The sequence below is a fragment of the Anomaloglossus baeobatrachus genome, chromosome 8 (assembly GCF_048569485.1).
Source record: "Anomaloglossus baeobatrachus isolate aAnoBae1 chromosome 8, aAnoBae1.hap1, whole genome shotgun sequence".
NCBI classification, from domain to species: Eukaryota; Metazoa; Chordata; class Amphibia; order Anura; family Aromobatidae; genus Anomaloglossus; species Anomaloglossus baeobatrachus.
In genome coordinates, this window is record NC_134360.1 from 153,202,455 (window position 1) to 153,223,775 (window position 21,321).

General features: G+C 39.0%; 1 protein-coding gene across 2 annotated transcripts in view; it reads left to right on the forward strand.

The window, feature by feature from the left end:
* LOC142249982 (complement factor H-like) overlaps positions 1 to 21,321 on the forward strand; it is a 375,145-nt gene that overhangs the window by 192,977 nt on the left and 160,847 nt on the right. For both annotated transcript variants that reach the window (XM_075322036.1, XM_075322037.1), the window contains 3 exons: positions 9,933 to 10,103; positions 10,187 to 10,381; positions 19,536 to 19,721. In XM_075322036.1, coding sequence (XP_075178151.1) covers positions 9,933 to 10,103; positions 10,187 to 10,381; positions 19,536 to 19,721 — 552 coding nt within the window. The remainder of the gene's footprint in view (positions 1 to 9,932; positions 10,104 to 10,186; positions 10,382 to 19,535; positions 19,722 to 21,321) is intronic.

Consider the following 21,321-nt stretch of genomic DNA (forward strand, 5'->3'; position numbering starts at 1 on the left):
GTGGAATCTTGTCCCCAGCTAGATAATTGACAAGGGACTTGAAGCTGTCCTTTCCCTAGGGTCCAGGCACCCCGACTGTGCGCGGCCTCCGGACCGGATTCCCACTGTCGGCACCGGCGAGCTATAACTCTGCCCTGGTCCACTTAAGGTCTCCCGTGACCGGATCTCCATTGCCTGTGGCCCTGTTCTGCCATCTGCCACCTAGTCAGCTCAGGTAGTCCGGGAGCTACAACCTCCGACTACCACTCCACTCCTCACGCTTTCTCTGTCCAGACTTGTCTGCTGTGTTCCCTCCCCTGACACCTCAGGACCCCTAGATGGGCGTCACCATCTGCCTGGCCCTGCCCACTGGTGTGTTCCTATTGTCCCAGGGGCATGACTAGGCTTTGTGGCTGGTGTTTGTACCTGTGTGTGGGGTTGTGTTGGAATGCCAAGGAGGATGGAGTCCTGCACCTGGAAGATTTGTGCAGTCTCTGTGACAACCTGGTTTTGCCAGGGCATCACACATTATCCCTTCACTAGCAACTAGCCCTGCACTAATTGTAGCTAAGAGCAGCATTATTAGAGAATAGAATATATTTGAATCAGCCCTGAAAAAGACTTTTGGATTAATGTAACAGCAGTAAGAAATGTAAAGCAATAATCCCTTCTTAGATGCCTTTAACTGGTACGTCCTTGGTTGCCTCCGACCGGTTACTGCAGGCTCCAGCGGTAAGCCCGCAGAATTTTCCTCACATGTTTGCTGATCTGATCAGTAGACATGTGTGGCTAATAGGCGCAGGTGGATAGGAGATTAACCAGCGCCTGTTATCTCCTTAGATAGTGATTTAACACTAGAAGTCCCAGAAATGTCAAGCTCCCCCCTCAAGTCCCGATAGAGGGTCAAATGACACTATACAATAAACTGAATACCAACACACACCTCATAATACGAGCCATCACAATGGACACCAAACCGACCAAGGTAAGGTAGGAGGGATGTCAGCAGTACTCATGATAGTAGAGAAACACAGGAGAACAAGAGTAAAGTGCAAATATAAATTACTTTATTGAGGACATATACAACAAGGTGATTAAAACTAATGGTACACTACCATAACGATAGGGACAAAATAATACCAGTCCTAATGAATGACTTAAGAATCAGCCCACTATGATATGTCAAGAGTGATCACTACAATGAGTCTGTATACAAAGGGGCTGGAAAATAGACAATGATTTTACTCATGACCGAGTATAGAATGGAAGTTATTTGAGACAGGGACTGCGGTTTAAGGAAGCAGCACAAAAATCAATCATGGATTCTCCACCATATAGTGGGGAGAAATCATGGTGATAATACATGGGACACCACAGGAAAATTAGAGCTACTCCTGTGATAGTATAGCTGGGAGATGAGCAATCAGAGGATTAGCGATATACATCATTACATACCTAAAGTGCTTAGTGCAGAGAAAACGTACAGCAGTGTACTCAAAGTGCCAGCGACCGAAAGCGCAGTCCCACGTCAGATTAGGTCCCTAAAAAATGCCCAGAATCTTCATCCGACGCGCGTTTCGCGAGGGGTATGTAGCTTCATCAAGGAGGGGAGTCTAAGTGGACTAAGTACAGCAGTAAGAAATGTAAAGCAATAATCCCTTCTTAGATGCCTTTAACTGGTACGTCCTTGGTTGCCTCCGTCCAGTTACTGCAGGCTCCAGTGGCGAGCCCGCAGAATTTTCCTCACATGTTTGCTGATCTGATCAGTAGACATGTGTGGCTAATAGGCGCAGGTGGATCGGAGATTCACCAGCTCCTGTTATCTCCTTAGATAGTGATTTAACACTAGAAGTCCCAGAAATTTCAAGCTCCCCCCTGAATTCCCGAAAGAGGGTCAAATCACACTATACAATAAACTGAATAGAACTAACTAGAAACTAAATGGCTAAACTCAATGGAAAACAACAACCTCCTGTGGTGCGACAGTAATGGCCTTAATTACAGAACAAAAGACGGTGATTATAGGATGTTGGCTAAAATCCTTCAGGTCATTCGACCCGTCTCTGGGTTCCAAAGGTAGAAATGTTAAATGACCCCTCTCTGGGACTTCTAGTGTTAAAGGGCCACTGTAGGGATCGCGTTTTTCCTCACCACCATTGGCGGCCCAGTGATGTGATCACGGGTGCCAATGTGCTGTCATGGTAGCGCGGGATCAGCTGATGATGCCTGACGCTGCCATGACTCACATCCTGTGAAAGCCAACAGTGCGCCGGCACTCACAGGATATGCTAGTCTGATCAGCAGAAATACAGAGGTTATTGGACTGTGCAGTGAAAAAGTCCCCTGGGGGGCTAGTAACATAAATCAAAAATGAAAAAAATAAAGTATTAAAAAAATGTCAAAGTTCAACAAAAATGTCCAATCTATCGAAATATTAAATCAATTAATCTGATTCGTAAACGGCGTGGCAAGAAAAAAAAATTGCAAATGCCAAAATTATGTTATTTGATCACCACAGCATTTATTTAAAATGCATTAACAGGCGATTAATACAGTGCATGTACACAAAAATGGTACAATTAAAAATGTGAGCTCAAGACGCAAAAAATAAGCCATCACTGAGCCCCAGATGCCAGAAAATGAGAACGCTACGCGTCTTGGAAATTGGTGACAAAAGCGCTATTTTTATTTTGGACAAACTTCTGAATTTTTTTTTCACCACTTAGATAATAGCAAAAGTATACGTTTGGTATCTACGAACTCGTACCAACCTGAGGCATCATATTGTTATGTCAGTTTTACCATATAGTGAATATAGTAAATAAAAAAAACCAAAACATTGTGGAATTTCATTTTTTCCACTATTTCTCCACATTTGGATTTTTTTCCCATTTTCCAGAATACTCTATGGTGAAACTAATAGTTCCATTCAAAATTAAAACTTGTCCTGTCTATATTGCAATATTGATGGAAAAATAAAAAAGTTATGGCTCTCGAAAGAAAGGGAGGAAAGAATACAATATCCCTTCTTCAGGGTCTAGCTCTACAGTAGCTTAATAAGAGAGGCACCATATAAGGAAATATCCAGTTAATCCGATAGAAGAGCATATGTGAACCAATACCTCCAGCAAGGAGGCTACTGGAGCTGGACATGTGCTTCTGTATGCCCATTTTGGCAGCGGAAAATACGCTGCCGGAAATTATGTAGAGTATAAACGGTGTTGGAACGCAAAATGTGCTCCAGCCAAGCTGAAGTAATGTCACCGGAGGTTGCATGAAGTGCGCTACAAGCTGGAAAAAACACTGAAAATACTGAAACAAGATGGAAAAACATTGAAAAACTAGAAATTAATAATGACAACAGGCAAATGAAATATCAAACACTGAAGCATATAGGCGATATGGGAGCGTAAACATATAAATATAAAAAAAAGAGAGATTGATAATTATAGTGAAATAAGATAAAATGAAAATATGAGAATCTTAATATAAATTAATTGAGCCCCAATTAGACTAAAAGCCATGCAGAGTATAAGAATTGTGAGTACTAAAGATGAAAGAAAAATAGAAGAGGGGACAGCATAATTTGTATAGAAATAAAATACATAAATATAATTAGCTTCCATTACAGCTGGTGCGTCATTATAAATTTCACTGCCAACAAAAACCACCACTGATAAATTTCAAAATACAGAAGAATTAAATAACATTTGTAAAAATCTGTAAATAGTAGATTCTCTTATTGCCTCTAGGAGAAACACAATGAAGTTTATAAATCCATCAAGGTTCACATTGCAATAATCCTGGAACAATGTCACCACCTCTAATATTTGTTCAAACCACATCCAGACCAATAGCAAAAGTACCTTTAAATTTACACCTATAGGATGCTACCGTGGACAATGGTTTTCCCTATTTTGTGTTGTTTTTCTATTAATACAATATTAGAAAACAGTTTTTTTGAATTCTTTTTTTGAAGTTCCCATGTGGTTTGGCCAACATATAGCATCAGACAAGAACAAAAGAAAACATACATGATTCTCTACCACTGGCAATTAATATAGCCTCGAAGTTAGTGTTCACGGTGACTAGTAGGGTTGATGAAGGTATAGGTGAAAGGCATGAAGGGACAAACAGAATATCCCACATAAGTATGTGAGAACCTGAGGGCAAAACCTCTTTTCAAACTAGTAGGTAGATGTACAAAAAGGCTTCTGCTGACACTGTCGTTAAAATGTATTGCTCTTGTGGTTGTTAAAAGCAGTCTCAGAGAAACATATTCTTCAGTTTTGGTTCTGTTAATAGAATACCCCAATTTCTTTTGAGCAACTTGTGAAGATCTTGCCACTGGTTATTATAGGATGTGATCTACTGGATGGAATTGCCACCATTCTTCATATTGGGATGTAGTTGAATTTCCCTATACTGTGGACTGGAATGATTGAAAGCTTCACTATTAACCCAGTTAGCGTATCCTCTGGTCTTGAAATGTAGGGAGAGGTCTCCAGTCTGCAAGTCAAAATCAGATATATGACCACAATTGCATTTGGCCCTGATGAATTGGCCAAATGTAATACCATTTTTAAGATGAAAATGATGGAAGCTGATGAAGTGAAGTAAACTACTTGTAGAAGTAGCCTTACGGAAAAGAGCGGATATGACCCTGCTGTCTTGGACAGAGAGTTGTACATCAATAAAATTTAAAGTAGTTGCAACAATAGATGTCAGCAGAATTAGAATTCATAATGGAAATTAATTCATGACAAAGCTGATAAAGGTCCAAAGAATGTATGTGCATCCTCTCCCACCATCCCAAAAAGAGGTTGGCATAGAAAGGGGAACAACATACACCAATGTCTGAGGCAGCTGTTTGTAATAGGTACAGTCAAAGCCAAAGTACTTTTGTTTAAGTATGAGAAACAAAAGCTCAGAGAGAAACAAATTATGTGAGCTATCACCTGATTCTTCCAAGAAGAATTTTGTTGCTTGTAGACTCAGCTCATGTGGTGTTCTAGTATACAGTGATTCAAAATCCAGTGATACCAGCATAATTCCAGATGGAATATTGATATCTTCAAGGGTCTTCAACAATGTCCCAAGAACAGGAGTCCAGTTTAGTTTTACTAACCAAGGATTGGAAATAGTAGTCCAGATATTCACATGCCTGTTCATTGATACCTCCAATCCCACCTATAATTGGTCTGCCAGGAAGATTGAAAGAGGATTTGTGAACTTTGGGCAATAAATAAAAGGTGGGGATGATCGGTCTAGGGGTGGTAAGAAAATCATGAACACCTTTATTGATGGTTCCTTGTATGAAAGCAGAGTTCACGAAAAGGTCCATTTTCTTCTTAAAAGTAGCTGTTGGATCTGAGGAAAAGATGACATATAATTTTTGATCACTCAATTGTCTTTTAGCTTCTGTCAAATACAAATCAATTGGCCACAAGAATACTTTCCGACCTTTGTCTGCTTCTTTAATGAGAGGTAATGGCCATTCTTTGCTCAAGGGTAACATTATTCAATAGGTGTATATCCAAGGCAAGCTCATGGACATCATTTACCAAAACCTTAAAGAAGGAATGAATAGTAGATGAAATTCCCAGAAGAGGAGTAAATTGAGAGGGAAGATGTTATATGGAAGGTCTTCTACCTGTGTAGTTGTCATTTTCTCTTAGAAGGTTGAGTAAATCCTAAATGATTTGTCACTCGTTATCAGGTGGATCATTCATAAGTACAGGTTGCTGAAAAGCAGTTTAAAAGGTAAAAATAAGTAGAGATCCCTAATAAAAGTAAATGTATCTAGAGTCTGCATAGTAGAAAAAGTAAGACATTACAAAGTACATGACCGAAAAGATTGATAATCTATAAATCCTTTGGATGATAAGAAGTATTACTTAGCATGCACACCTGTTTTTGCCCTTGAAGCAGTTGTGTGTTGGGGAGAATATGTCTGTTCCTTAAGGGCACTTTACATGCTACGATATCGATACCGGTATCGCTAGCGAGCATACCGCCCACGTCAATTGTGCGTCACGGGCAAATCGCTGCCCGTGGCACACAACATTGCTAGGACCCATCACACATACTTCCCTGCCTAGCGATGTCGTTGTGGCCGGCGAACTGCCTCCTTTGTAAGGGGGCGGTTCGTTCGGCGTCACAGCGACATCACAAAGCGGCCGCCCAATAGAAGTGGAGGGGCGGAGATGAGCGGGACGAACATCCCGCACACCTCCTTCCTTCCTCATTGCGTGTGGCCGCAGGTATGATGTGGTTCCTCGTTCCTGCGGTGTCATACATCGAGGTGTCACACAGCAATATGTGCTGCCGCAGGAACGACGAACAACATCATACAAGCAGCAGCAACGATATTTGAGATTAGAACGATGTGTCAACGATCAATGATTAGGTGAGTATTTTTGATCGTTAACAGTCGCGCCTGCGTTTCACACGCAACGACGCCGCTAACGAGGCCGGATGTGCGTCACGAATTCCGTATCCCCAGCGACATCTCGTTAGCAATGTCGTTGCATGTAAAGTGCCCTTTAGTGTCCAGCTGTTTCCTCCATATGCGGCAACTGCGTCTGGTGCACTTTCATGGTCGCTTGTATTGGTTGAAAAAAAATCACTGGGGGTAGCTTCACCGTCATTCAAGTTTCCACCAGTTTTCACAGTGGAATATATTGTCCTTTTGTTACCAGAATGAATCCACTTAAATGCTTTGGAATTCTCAGAGCCCATTCAGTGTCCATGAAATTTTAGTTTTTTTCCAGCAATGATGTCTTTATCATAGTGCTCAATAGAGTCTTTGAGTTTGGGAAAAAGGTTGAACTAGGGAGGTTTGATCAAAAGTATTGCGTTTAAGATCACACATCTTGATTTGTTCCTTAATCTGTGTTGGGAGAGCTCTATCACGCTCAATTAGCATATTAAGGATAATGTGTGAACATTGTATTCAACTTTTTTCCCGAAGTTTCTTTAAATTGTGGGTCTACTTCCCAAGCAAGGAAGATTTGTACCCATAGTACCCTGGGTATAATAGTTTAGCATTTTCTTCCAAATGATTTACATTCCATCAAACTCAAATAAAAGATTTAGTTGATTTTATGTATACCCTTTTCACTTGTAAAGCGCCATGGAATAAATGGTACTATTATAATAATAATAATAATAATAATAATAATATAACTGAGACGTGCAGAAACCATTTGAAAATTCTCATTATGTGAGGTAGAAAGAGGGGAATGAAAAACTGAGGACATCTGATTCCTCCAAGAAGGTTCCTTTTGCTTCAAAATCAAACATCATATTGAAAAAGACAAAAATAAGCAAATCTAAAACAGTTACATTAGAAATACCAAAAATTAAAGCAATAAATAATGGGGCGTGCACTGCTTTGGACCACAAAGATTAAAAGGAATAGAAAGAAAAACATTCTAAGGTTACATATGAGTAGAGAAATGGACCAAATCTGCAAATATAGACAGGTTCTGTGCCATAAATCAAAAGCAACATACATAGGATAAGAAGAGAGTGTATACAGGGCACCAGTAATCCCGTAAAAAATATATAAGGCATATCAACAATGAGAAAAATAAAAAGGACCATTATTAAAAAATCAAAGTGCAAAGAAGACCATTAAAACATAAAAAAGGCAAAGAAATGGGGGAAGTTTGCAAAATCCATATTAAAATAAATATGGGAACATAAAGAATCTCCTAAGTAGCCTAGCGGTTAGTGCTGAGCGGACCCGGACTGGAAAAATCCGGATCCGTGCGGTTTCAGCGGTAGATCCGGGTCCGACCCGGACGCGGGATTCCGGGTGCACGATCCGGATTCGGCATTTTTTTTCTCTCTCTCTCTCTCTCCTCTCACTCTCTCTCTCTCTCCTCTCCTCTCTCTCCTCTCTCTCTCCTCTCTCTCTTTCTTCTCTTTCCTCTCTCTCTCTTCTCTCTCCTCTCTCTCTCTCCTCTCTCTCTCTCTTCTCTCTCCTCTCTCTCTCTTAATAAAATGAGCAATATGGAACACGGGGGCATCCGCTACGTCTTGAGGAAAGAAGGTTTAATCATAATCACAGACGAGGATTCTTTACTGTACGAGCAGACTATGGAGCTCTCTGCCGCATGATGTTGTAATGAGTGTTTCACTACTAACATTTAAGCAGAGCCTGGATGCCTTTCTTGAAAAATTTAATATTACCAGTTATGTATATTAGATTTTATGACAGGCTGTTGATCCAGGGAACTAGTCTGATTGCCGGATGTGGAGTCAGGAAGGAAATTTTTTCCCCATTGGAACTTGTTTGCCACATTGGGGTTTTTTTGCCTTCCTCTGGATCAACATGTTAGGCTACGGGTTGAACTAGATGGACTTAGGCGGGCTTTGCACACTACGACATCGCAGGCCGATGCTGCGATGCCGAGTGCGATAGTGCCCGCCCCCGTCGCAGCAGCGATATGTGGTGATAGCTGGCGTAGCGAAAGTTATCGCTACGCCAGCTTCACACACACACTCACTGCCGTGCGACGTCCCTGTGGCCAGCGACCCACCTCCTTGTTAAGGGGGCGGGTCGTGCGGCGTCACTGCGACCTCACACGGCAGGCGGCCAATCAGAGCGGAGGGGCGGAGATGAGCAGGATGTAAACATCCTGCCCACCTCCTTCCTTCCGCATATCCTACGGAAGCCGCAGTGAGGCCGGTAGGAGACGTTCCTCGCTCCTGCGGCTTCACACACAGCGATGTGTGCTGCCGCAGGAGCGAGGAACAACATCGGACCATTGCGTCAGCGTAATTATGGATTACGCCGACGCTGTACCGATGATACGATTATGACGCTTTTGCGCTCGTTAATCGTATCATCCAGCCTTTACACACTGCGATGTCGCATGCGATGCCGGAAGTGCGTCATTTTCAATTTGACCCCACCGACATCGCACCTGCGATGTCGCAGTGTGCAAAGTGCCCCTTAGAGTCTCCCTTCAACCTTAAAAAAAACTATGAATAGAAAATATCCACAATAAATGGCAATACATATATCAGATATAACATAATATTTACAAAAACGTGAGGGGTGTACTTACTTTTGTGATATACTGTATGCTTCATACATTCTGAGATGCGTGTTACTATTTATTGGGAATATTCTCTATTGCTCATTTTATCCCGTCCTACTTATAACAACTTGTCTTAACTTTGTACTATATCTAGCCAAACGTTATTAGGCTAAATGGGAGATTCTTGGTGTTCCCATATATATTTTAATATGAAGCAAAAAACTTCTCCCATTTACTCACCTTTTTAAAATGTTTTTAATGTTCTTCTGTGCACTTTCATTCTGTAATAAAGTTATTTCTTCACTTTTCTCATTTTGCATATGCCATATATATATTTTATACAGGATTACTAGTGCCTTATATACAGTACACCCTTCTCGTATCCTATATATGTTGATTTTGGTGTATGGTACAGAAGCTGTCTATATTTGCAGTGCTGGTCCATTTTTCTACTCGGAAGTGTGTAATGCACACAAGGTCATGATTCAGCAATCTGTAGTCATACAGTGTGTCTGCAGAAAATTGTCTAGAGCCGCCTGGACATGCCCTTTAAAAAAAAAATTTACTGTTTTTTTTTTCTGGGCAAGTTATCCAAAACTCATGGACAGCTGACATTTTTACGGACACATAAGAAAACCATAATATATTATAGAGATGATAAGCGAGTTATGTCTACATCCTGGCATGCTAGGAATGTATGGACAATTGGTCTGTTAAAAAATGGCTAATCAGTGATGTAACTGTATAATGGAGTGCTATCTCATCAGTAAAATCTTTCCGCTATCTGGAACTTGGCCATTCAATTAATTAAGGCGTATAATTTATGAATCCTAAAAGTAACGCACACTTTTCCACAATCTAGTTCTTACTAATTTTAAAATTTCCTTTGTTACCTTCTAGAAAGCTGTAAGTCTCCAGAAATCTTAAATGGATTTCTCAAAACAGAACAACAAGCCAGTTATGACTCGGGCTCATCTGTGGAATTTGAGTGCAATACAGACTATGTAAAAAAGAACCGTAAAAATCCTAAATGTGAAAATGGTGAATGGATTGATCAGCCAGTATGTTACAGTAAGTGCAATGGACATTTAGAAATATCAAATGTGCTGTGAAAGAATTAAAATATAAACTGTTCTGTTTTATCTTTCCTTTAGGTCCATGTAAAATCTCTTTAGAAATTCTTACTGAACGCAACATTCAGCTACGGTCATCTAATATTGATCACAGTTATATACACGGCACAGAAATAGAGGTTTCCTGTAAGACAGGATATAGACGACCAAATCAACAGACTTACCTTATTGAATGTTATGATGGGAAATTTACGTATCTGCGATGCTTCTCTAAAAGTAAGAATATTTTATTGTTTCAAAATGTTACCTAAAAAGTCAATGAAACTTGTAAATGGTTGAAGGATCTTTCAGGGGATGGTTAATCCGCACAACAACCACAAAAAAAAAATTGCATTTCTTTAAGAAAACCTCATAAAAAGAAGCCACAACCCAATGAAAGAATGACCATCCATGTAATGCTCTCACAAAGCAGCTTCCTATTTAGATATATTAATATTTATTAAGAGAATAGGCTAATCTGCACTTGGGGCAGAAACAACAGATAAATCTTCCAAATCAATTAAAGATATAACAATGAAGATAAAATATACCTTTTAATAATTTATTTAAAATATGTAGGGTTCAAATATAAATGATCAAAAAGTGCCAAACCAGTGCAATAACAAAAGGACATACACAAGTACAGGTAAATAAAATCATTTGATCTCACCCAGTCCGATGGTAAGATCTTCTATCACACATCTCCAGGTGGAAATAACAGAGCAGGTAGTAATAATTAACCCTGTCATGCCCCTGTATAACTCCTGCCCTTACAAGGGCAGTACCCAAGTGTGGGAAATAATTAACCCCAAAAAGATGGACTCTCCCTATGGATTTCCTCCACAGTAACGTGGATTCCTCAGGGGAGCAATTATGGGGGATACACAGAGGGAGTCATATGTAAATTGCAGTGGCAGAATAAAGTAGGTTGGCAAGTGTCTGCTTAAACCTCCAGTAGCAAAAATCGACGGGAGACTCACCACATTTAAATCACCCACTCCATCCGACGGCATCTGTGGTCACTTCCGGGTACTCATGTCCGGTATTGTCTTGCGCATGTGTATTCTGAATCGTCTCTCTATGGTGTATTCGTTTTAGTACTATCCATTAATCAGAGTACCACTACTGTAGGATATAGGATACAGAATTATTGTATATTCCTACCTATTAATGCAAGAGGCTATCAATCTCTAAATCAAGTCCCCTATCAATAAATTGGCATCTTTTTACTCCGACAATGCAGAGGTGCCAAACATACAATGTAGACTATCTTAAACCTTTATTAAGAACTTGATTTATAAACTTTCTGTGTAACCTTAGAGGGACCAGACCAACTATCCCAGAATCTGAAGCAGTGACATTTCCTCATCAAAAGTATTGTTTGTCTCCTCACAAAAAGCATCCATATTTGATCTGATCATTTAGACCAAATGGACGGTATCTGTTGAGGCGGAAGATCAATTTGGCTTCTTTTCTCAGCAGCTCCTGATCAAAGTTGCCACCCATTGGGGAAGGTATCAATTTACATATCCCCATAAAACAGATTGTTTCAGTGCTTTTCCTGTGTTGCTCATTCATGTGTCTTGCAATAGACGTATCTCTCATATTCTGAATATCTCCCATATGTTTGCCAATACATCTTCAGAATTCTCTACAAGTTTTTCCTACGTATTGCTTGCTGCAACAACCACTTGTGGCCAGATATAATATTCCTTTGGTTTTACAATTTATGAATTCCCTAATTGTCAGAGGTGCTTCTAAAATATTTAACTTTTTCAATCTATACACATGCAACACATAAACCGCATCTGAAACATCCTTCTGGTTTACTAGGGAGCCATGTCATCAGTTTTGGTGGTTATGTAAAATGACTGTCTACAACACGGTCCCCTAATGGACATCGCGGGCTCCTTATCAGCGTCTATGAAACTAAGCCACAAGTGAACTCCAGCATGCACATTGATGAAGGTCCGTGGTATTAAGACTAAAACGTCTGTGCTCCGTTCACTTTGTAAGGATTTCAAAATAAAAAAATCACAGCTTTTGTTCAGCAATCTGAGTGCCAAGTCTCTCTTTCATTCCAAAATGCCTGCAGGCAAATGGCAGCGCTTAACCCTGAAAAAAACCTGCTATATTCTTGCAGCTTGGTTCTAATGGCAAAGACACCCCTTTACTTAGCCAGGTTTTAATAAGTTATATAAGGGATTTTATACAAAAAATCCACAAAGAACCAGCGCTAAATGGGTTTTTTTATATATAGATTTATTAAAGAAAATATTGCTATCCTTGTTCCAAGGCAAGGTGTTTAATAGTACACAATACACTAAAAAAATTTTTTAACCACATATACCAGAAAAAACACAAATTGAATAAATCAGAATTGAAAAATAAAAAATAAAAATAAAAATAAAAATAATAATATTAAAAATAATAGTGAAAATAATGGGAAGTAGCTACTCTTGAAAGGTATCTGGAAGCCGATATTATACCTAAAGGATTACTGGTTAGTAAAGCCCTATCAGGAGATATAGGAGATCGCCAAACCCTTTTAGAATGGGATGAACTTTTTAAAGATTTTTCTAGACAGGCAGTCCAATTCATTATTGATAAAAGAAAAAAACAACTCATACTAAATAAAAGTCGAATTCTTCAACTATTTGATGAAATAAAACCCCATAAAAATAATTATGAAATATCCAATCTGTCTAAAAATATATTAAAACGGATACAAAATAAGGAAAAAGAAATTATTGAGAAAAAAGAAAGAAAATATGGGAGAGACTTGGGCTTATCCGCTCTGTCGGGTAGGAGAAGTTCCACCATGCCCCAGACTTATTTGGATAAATCAAGTAGATATGATGGAAGGGATCCATTAGAACTTAACCAATTTGAAGTCATAGATCAAATTGATTGCACCCCTGATGCAGGATCCATGGAAGAGGAAGAAGTTTTTTCCGTATATGAAACTTCCATGGAACAACTAACCCAAAATTTGTTATTAGATTCTGCCAGTACACCAAATTTGGCAAACACCCCCCAAACAAACACTGGTTTGCATGAACAAGCAATAGGTGGTAGAAGTTCAAACGAAACTCCCATTTTGGAAGTACCTATAGACCCTGGGAGTAGTATGAATGAACCCTCCACGTCTTTAAGAGGCAGGTCTATTTTGCCAGAAACTAACAATAATAATACGCCTGTCAACTCAAGAATTAAACCTACACAATCTCGACCCCAGAGATTTAATAGGAGATATGTCAGTATTAATCCTGGACGCCCCAAATCAACACGGAATACTACCACCCTGGATTTTTTCAGGGTAGGAAAAAGGAATACAAAAGAGGGTGTAGGGGAGGGAAACGCACCAAAAAGAAAATAAATAGTCAACTAGAAGAGAATCAACAATCACAAAAAATCTTTAATCTCAGTCATCACCAATTAACCATTAATGAAACTTCTTTATTACAAAAAGGGCTAAAATTTGCACCCTCTGCACCCTCTGTGGGCCTTAACAGGTTCCAAGCTTTCATTGGGGTGAAACAATTCATGAGAAAACTGGCCCTAAAAAAACATTTTTTGAAAAACCCTGTGGTTAAAAATATGACGAACCCGATTGATTCGACTAATGTAACTAATCAAACTACTGACCTTAAATGTCAGTCTAACTTTCACCCAATAAATGAATATTCGGACTCCTTTTTCACTTTTCAAAAATGTGTAGTGAACGACATTAGACGGTTGAAAAACCCGACGCAATGTGGAAATCGGAAGAATAACTTAACAATGGGGGAAATAACAGCAATAAAAAATTTGCAAAAAAATGGGAATATAATAATACGCCCGGCAGATAAGGGAGGGGGCATAGTCGTGATGGACATGGGTGACTATGAGAAAGAATCAGCTCGCCTATTAGGAGATAGGTCAACGTATGCCATGTTGACCTCTGACCCTACAAATACCTATATAGAGGAACTTAATTCCCTAGTCAGGAGAGGTCTTGACAAGGGAATCTTAAACAAAAATGAAGCATCTTATATTAGGAACCAGACCCCCAGACTAGCTGTCTTCTACCATGTACCTAAAATTCACAAGACAATGCAAAACCCCCCAGGACGCCCTATTATATCAGGTATTGGCTGTCTGACAGCCAACCTATCAAGGTACATAGATATTCATCTTCAAAAGTGCGTTCCACTATTACCTGCTTTTTTGAAAGATAGCACCCAAGTGTTGCAGCTCTTACAAGAAGTAAAATGGGAGCAAAATTATATTTTGGGGTCCATTGATGTCACCTCACTGTATACCTCTATTGAGCATCTAAAGGGCTGTGAAGCCTCAAAATATTTTCTAACCAAGTCCGGATTATTTCCCCAAATGCAGATTGACTACTTGGAGGAATGCATTTTGTTTATATTAAATCATAATTATTTTCGATATGGGGTCCAATACTTTTTGCAAAAGTGGGGGACAGCCATGGGGACCAGGTTCGCCCCAAGCTACGCCAACCTCTATATGGGGAGGTGGGAGGAAGACACCATATACCCTGGGGGTGTGCTTCGGGAGAACCTGGTCCTCTGGCGTCGCTTCATTGATGATGTTCTTTTTATTTGGTCAGGTGACGGTCAGTCACTTCATGAGTTCTTGGCAGGTCTAAACGTAAATGAATATCACCTTAAGTTCACCCATACAGTGAGTGCCACAATGATTAATTTTCTTGATCTAAATATTTTCATTGAAAATGGTCAGATTTTAACTAAAACCTACCATAAACCTACCGATAGAAATAGCTATATATCATTGAGGAGTTGCCATCTTCCAAGTTGGCTCCTAAATGTTCCAAAAAGCCAATATATCAGAGCATACAGAAACTGTAGTAAACAAGAAGATTTTGAGATGGAAGCGGGTGCACTAACAAAGAAATTTGTCCAGAAAGGATATAGGGGGGAGTTTCTGAAGGATGCGTATGCACAGACGAAATTGATAGAAAGAAAAAATTTACTTCAAAGTAAACAAGTCGCACCCATCTCCCCTAAATCCAATGATTTTAATATCCCCATAATTCTCCAATACACTACACAAGTCAGAATTTTTAAAAACATTGTCAAAAAGTATTGGAACCTCTTAAAAGAGGATAAAATAATAGGGGAATTTTTGCCCACTAATCCAAAATTTATATATAGAAAGGCCAACAACATTGGCAATTTAGTGGCACCCACTATACGTAATTTTACAGTACCCAAAAAAATAGGATTATTCGACTTGAAAGGCTATTTTCCATGCAAAAGTTGTATAGTGTGTAAAAACACAAAGAATATCACACGAAAATCCTTTGTACATGGACAATCAGAAATTATGATTAAAGAATTCATCACATGTCAATCAAAGGGAGTTGTATATTGCATTCAATGTCCTTGTCAGAAAAAATACATTGGGAGAACTATTAGACCCCTATGGAAAAGGGTGGGTGAACACATTCGAAATGTTAAAAATAAATGTACTAAACACCCCCTATCCAGACATTATGCGTTAAAACATGGAGGGTTTTTTAAGGGATCCGAAGTATGGGGTGTGCAAAAAATAACAAAGGACTGGAGGGGTGGCGATTTTATTAAAAAAATGTCACGAGCAGAAAGCCAATGGATTTTTGAATTGAATACTTTGAAACCATATGGACTCAATAATGACATTGAACTGTTTGCTTTTAATTAATTTATAGTTTTATATATATAAATAGGCAGAAGAACTAAAGATACTGGTATTAATACAAAAAAAAAAAAAAAAAAAAAAAAAAGAGTATATGACCATATATGGATGTAATGGATATGGAGAAATATGTATATGTGTAACACACCTCAAAATTAGTGTCTCACTGGTCTAAGAGTGTTTTTGAATATAAGAGACTCATTATAGCAAATCTATACCATTTATGATGTTCTCATATAATAATAATAAAAAATTTTTTTAAAATTTAAAAATCTAAAATAGAACTGCTGAAAAATAGTGTACACACATATATATTTTGTCCAGTATATGATGTTAAAAGTAGGGCTATATACAGGATTGCCCAGAAAAACCTTTGCACAAGTTGTTATATTATATTATACTATGATGCATTGTACTCCGGTCTATGGGTATTATGTATAAATTGATATACACAGTGATTAAAATGTGAACTGAAATACTATTTACTTTTATGTAAATTGCAAGAAACTGAATATGCGCATAAATAGCGCTCTAGGCAATAGCCCAGTCATCCTTGAGGAAGGGGGCCGGTGCACGCCCCCGAAACGCGCGTCGGATTAAGACTCTGCTTTGCCTACTCCACCTGTGTGGTGATACTCTGTCAAACAACCTCTCCCTTGTACGGCACTAGTCAGCCTCTAAAGGACACGGTCCGGACTGTCTGCTGAAAAGGTTGAGAAGTTACCGCTGTTATTTTTGCCTGCGACCATCCTCCAGTGGTGCCCTCTACGGCTACTCATTGTTCACATTGGAAGTGGACTGGATTGGAATCTTGCACTGTCTGTTTTACCTGTGTAGTGACAGCTTGCCAAGTAAACTCCTTCGGTGTGTGGACACAATCAGCTCACACTGGACACAGATCGGACTGCCCGCTGGAGAGGTTGAGTAAAACCGCTGATCATATATTCTAATTGCAGCAAATAATCGGTGCTTCCAGCGGCTGTACCTAGCTGCTGGGTAACTGGGACAATACGGAACCGCTTAGTTGTGGCACCGTAAAGTGGTCTAGAGACTCTAACTAAGGGGGTTGTGGTAATCTGACATCTCCTCCACAACCTGTATTGTTCACGACCACATGCTTCCAAGTAGGTGCTTGGAAAATTTAACAAGTTAATCCTGCTTTGACAACGACTTCAGTTTATCTAACGGAGGAATCAAGTCTATATTACTGCATTGAGGGTTTCTGATTTCTACAACAGATTGTGCAAAGCTTGATGTGTGCAAAATAGGCTTGCAAATTAGTCAGAGGTGGTGTGGTACACCTATATGCTATCAGTCACAATATTTTACTAAATCAAGTATATGCCACCGGCCGGGGCATTACGATAGCTGAGTGAGAAATTAATTATTGTGAATTTCGGATTACCTCTGAGGAAACGGGTTTATACCAAAACCCTTTGTGTGGATTTTGTTTTATCTGTGTCATATTATTTTCACTATTATTTTTAATATTATTATTTTTATTTTTATTTTTATTTTTTATTTTTCAATTCTGATTTATTCAATTTGTGTTTTTTCTGGTATATGTGGTTAAAAAATTTTTTTTAGTGTATTGTGTACTATTAAACACCTTGCCTTGGAACAAGGATAGCAATATTTTCTTTAATAAATCTATATATAAAAAAACCCATTTAGCGCTGGTTCTTTGTGGATTTTTTGTATAAAATCCCTTATATAATCTCTTTCATTCCATACTAAGGGATTGGATCCTACTTGGGCACCACAAACAGAAGTGTCGTGCTCATTCTTCATATATTCAATTGTACTCGCGTCTGAAATATGTGAGTACAAGTGTTGTGAAATGAAAAGATATAATACAATATTTACAAAAATGTAATGGGTGTACTCACTTTTGGGATATACTGTATGCAATGAAATATACAGTCAGGGCCAGAAATATTTGGACAGTGACACAAGTTTTGTTATTTTAGCTGTTTACAAAAACATGTTCAGAAATACAATTATATATATAATATGGGCTGAAAGTGCACACTCCCAGCTGCAATATGAGAGTTTTCACATCCAAATCAGAGAAAGGGTTTAGGAATCATAGCTCTGTAATGCATAGCCTCCTCTTTTTAAAGGGACCAAAAGTAATTGGACAAGGGACTCTAAGGGCTGCAATTAACTCTGAAGGTGTCTCCCTCGTTAACCTGTAATCAATGAAGTGGTTAAAAGGTCTGGGGTTGATTACAGGTGTGTGGTTTTGCATTTGGAAGCTGTTGCTGTGACCAGACAACATGCGGTCTAAGGAACTCTCAATTGAGGTGAAGCAGAACATCCTGAGGCTGAAAAAAAGGAAAAAATCCATCAGAGAGATAGCAGACATGCTTGGAGTAGCAAAATCAACAGTCGGGTACATTCTGAGAAAAAAGGAATTGACTGGTGAGCTTGGGAACTCAAAAAGGCCTGGGCGTCCACGGATGACAACAGTGGTGGATGATCGCCGCATACTTTCTTTGGTGAAGAAGAACCCGTTCACAACATCAACTGAAGTCCAGAACACTCTCAGTGAAGTAGGTGTATCTATCTCTAAGTCAACAGTAAAGAGAAGACTCCATGAAAGTAAATACAAAGGGTTCACATCTAGATGCAAACCATTCATCAATTCCAAAAATAGACAGGCCAGAGTTAAATTTGCTGAAAAACACCTCATGAAGCCAGCTCAGTTCTGGAAAAGTATTCTATGGACAGATGAGACAAAGATCAACCTGTACCAGAATGATGGGAAGAAAAAAGTTTGGAGAAGAAAGGGAACGGCACATGATCCAAGGCACACCACATCCTCTGTAAAACATGGTGGAGGCAACGTGATGGCATGGGCATGCATGGCTTTCAATGGCACTGGGTCACTTGTGTTTATTGATGACATAACAGCAGACAAGAGTAGCCAGATGAATTCTGAAGTGTACCGGGATATACTTTCAGCCCAGATTCAGCCAAATGCCGCAAAGTTGATCGGACGGCGCTTCATAGTACAGATGGACAATGACCCCAAGCATACAGCCAAAGCTACCCAGGAGTTCATGAGTGCAAAAATGTGGAACATTCTGCAATGGCCAAGTCAATCACCAGATCTTAACCCAATTGAGCATGCATTTCACTTGCTCAAATCCAGACTTAAGACGGAAAGACCCACAAACAAGCAAGACCTGAAGGCTGCAGCTGTAAAGGCCTGGCAAAGCATTAAGAAGGAGGAAACCCAGCGTTTGGTGATGTCCATGGGTTCCAGACTTAAGGCAGTGATTGCCTCCAAAGGATTCGCAACAAAATATTGAAAATAAAAATATTTTGTTTGGGTTTGGTTTATTTGTCCAATTACTTTTGACCTCCTAAAATGTGGAGTGTTTGTAAAGAAATGTGTACAATTCCTACAATTTCTATCAGATATTTTTGTTCAAACCTTCAAATTAAACATTACAATCTGCACTTGAATTCTGTTGTAGAGGTTTCATTTCAAATCCAATGTGGTGGCATGCAGAGCCCAACTCGCGAAAATTGTGTCATTGTCCAAATATTTCTGGACCTAACTGTAAGTCCTTAGGGTTAATTATACACAGAACTTTGTTGTAATTCTAATGTATACAGTACAATGATTAGTATTTGAATATTATTATGTGGACATCACATTTATTATTTAATTTTATAGACCCTTGTCGTATTGGCCAAGAAGAGCTTGATAGTAACAACTTGGAATTGGACGAAGTGCATGTAAATGAAATATACTATGCTGAAGGTGAAATAATTCAGTTTCAATGCAAAAATGGCTTTCAATTTCTTGGTCAACCAACTGGAAAATGTTCTTCCCAGACAGTGATCTATCCGACATGTACAGGTAAAGGAAAACTGTCTTATTTTAAAGTAGAACCATCGTTTTATTTTTATTTTATACATCAAAAGTACACATGAAAATAATCAACTTTGTAATTTGAGATAAGCAAACCCAAACGTTAAAGTTGGGGATCCATACTGGACATCAGGTGTCCGAGCCTCAAATTCGTATCCGAGTTTGGAGTTCGGGTACTGTTTGTATAGTAATAAAGTTTCTTGAAAGGATGTAGAGCAGCCAATCAACAAAACAAGCTTTATTGTATGCGGAAGTTGCCTGTACACTACTGTAAACAATAAAGAAAAAAAATGACATGGGCTCCCGCCTATTTTTGATAACCAGCACAGATAAAGCAGACAACTGTGGACTACAACCCTCAGCTGTCAGCTTTATCTTGGCTGGTTATCAAAAATAGAGGGGATTCCACACCATTTTTTTTAAAATTATTTAAATATATCATTTTAAAAAGGATGTGTGGTCCCCCCTATTATTGATAACCAGCCAAAATAAAGCAGGCCACTGTGGTCTGCAATTATCAGACTGGGAAAACCCATGGTTATTTGGTCTTTCCCAACCTAAAAAGAGAAGCCTGTTATAAGTGGCGCATCCATTACATGCACCAATTCTGGCTCTTTATCCGGATTTTTCTGATTGCCCTGGTGCGGTGGCAAACGGGGTAATTATTTTGGGGTTGATGTTAGCTGTGAATTGACAGCTGACATCAAGCCAATGGATTATTAATGGGGAGCGTCTATCAGACATCCACCTTTACTATCCCGGTAAGTTTAGAGTTAAAAAAACACAAAAAAAATTGTTTATTGAATAAACACATTTTCAGAACGAAGCTCCATGGGAGTTGTAGTACATGGAAGTTGTGGTATATTACTCCATTGGATTACGTCAGAAGTTCCAGGATTTCTTATTAATTATTAACTTGTTGAACGAGGCAGTATAGGGTGAGTCTTCATTCCCCAATTGGATTATGTCGGAACTTTGAGGAATTTTTTAATCAATAAATTGGTGAACGACTGAGTGTGAGGGAGCATTTATTCAAATAAACTATTGATATTTTAAGCCTGGGGGGGGCAAAATAAACATGGGCCTTCCCAGCCTTGTAATACCAGCCCCTAGCTGTCTGTTTTACTTTGACTGTTTATGAAAAATAGGGCGAAGCCCAAGCCATTTTTTTAAGTATTTATTTAACCCCTGCTTAACATTGGAAGTAAGCTCTGTATGTTCTGATTGCCAGTGCATTGCTGAACAAGAACATATGGAGTACGGCCTAGCTTTCATGTAGCCACTGTGACTGGAGTGATGTTTTTTTTCTTCGCTGTGAACTCTTTTTCTCCTTTCTTTCCACCCTTTTCCCCACTCTCTCTATCCATTTTCCATCCTGCTTTTGCCACCAAGCGCTGATCAGTACTTGATTGTTCATTTTTTGGTATCCTTTTCTAATATGGGGAGGTATTTTTGATCATTTTAACCACCTCACTATATTGTGGACTATATGTGGTTAAAAAAAACAATATTGCTGTTTTTAGTGGGTTTTATTTGACTTTTATTTTTATTTATCAGAAGTTGTTCTCTTGGAATTTGTTTGACAATA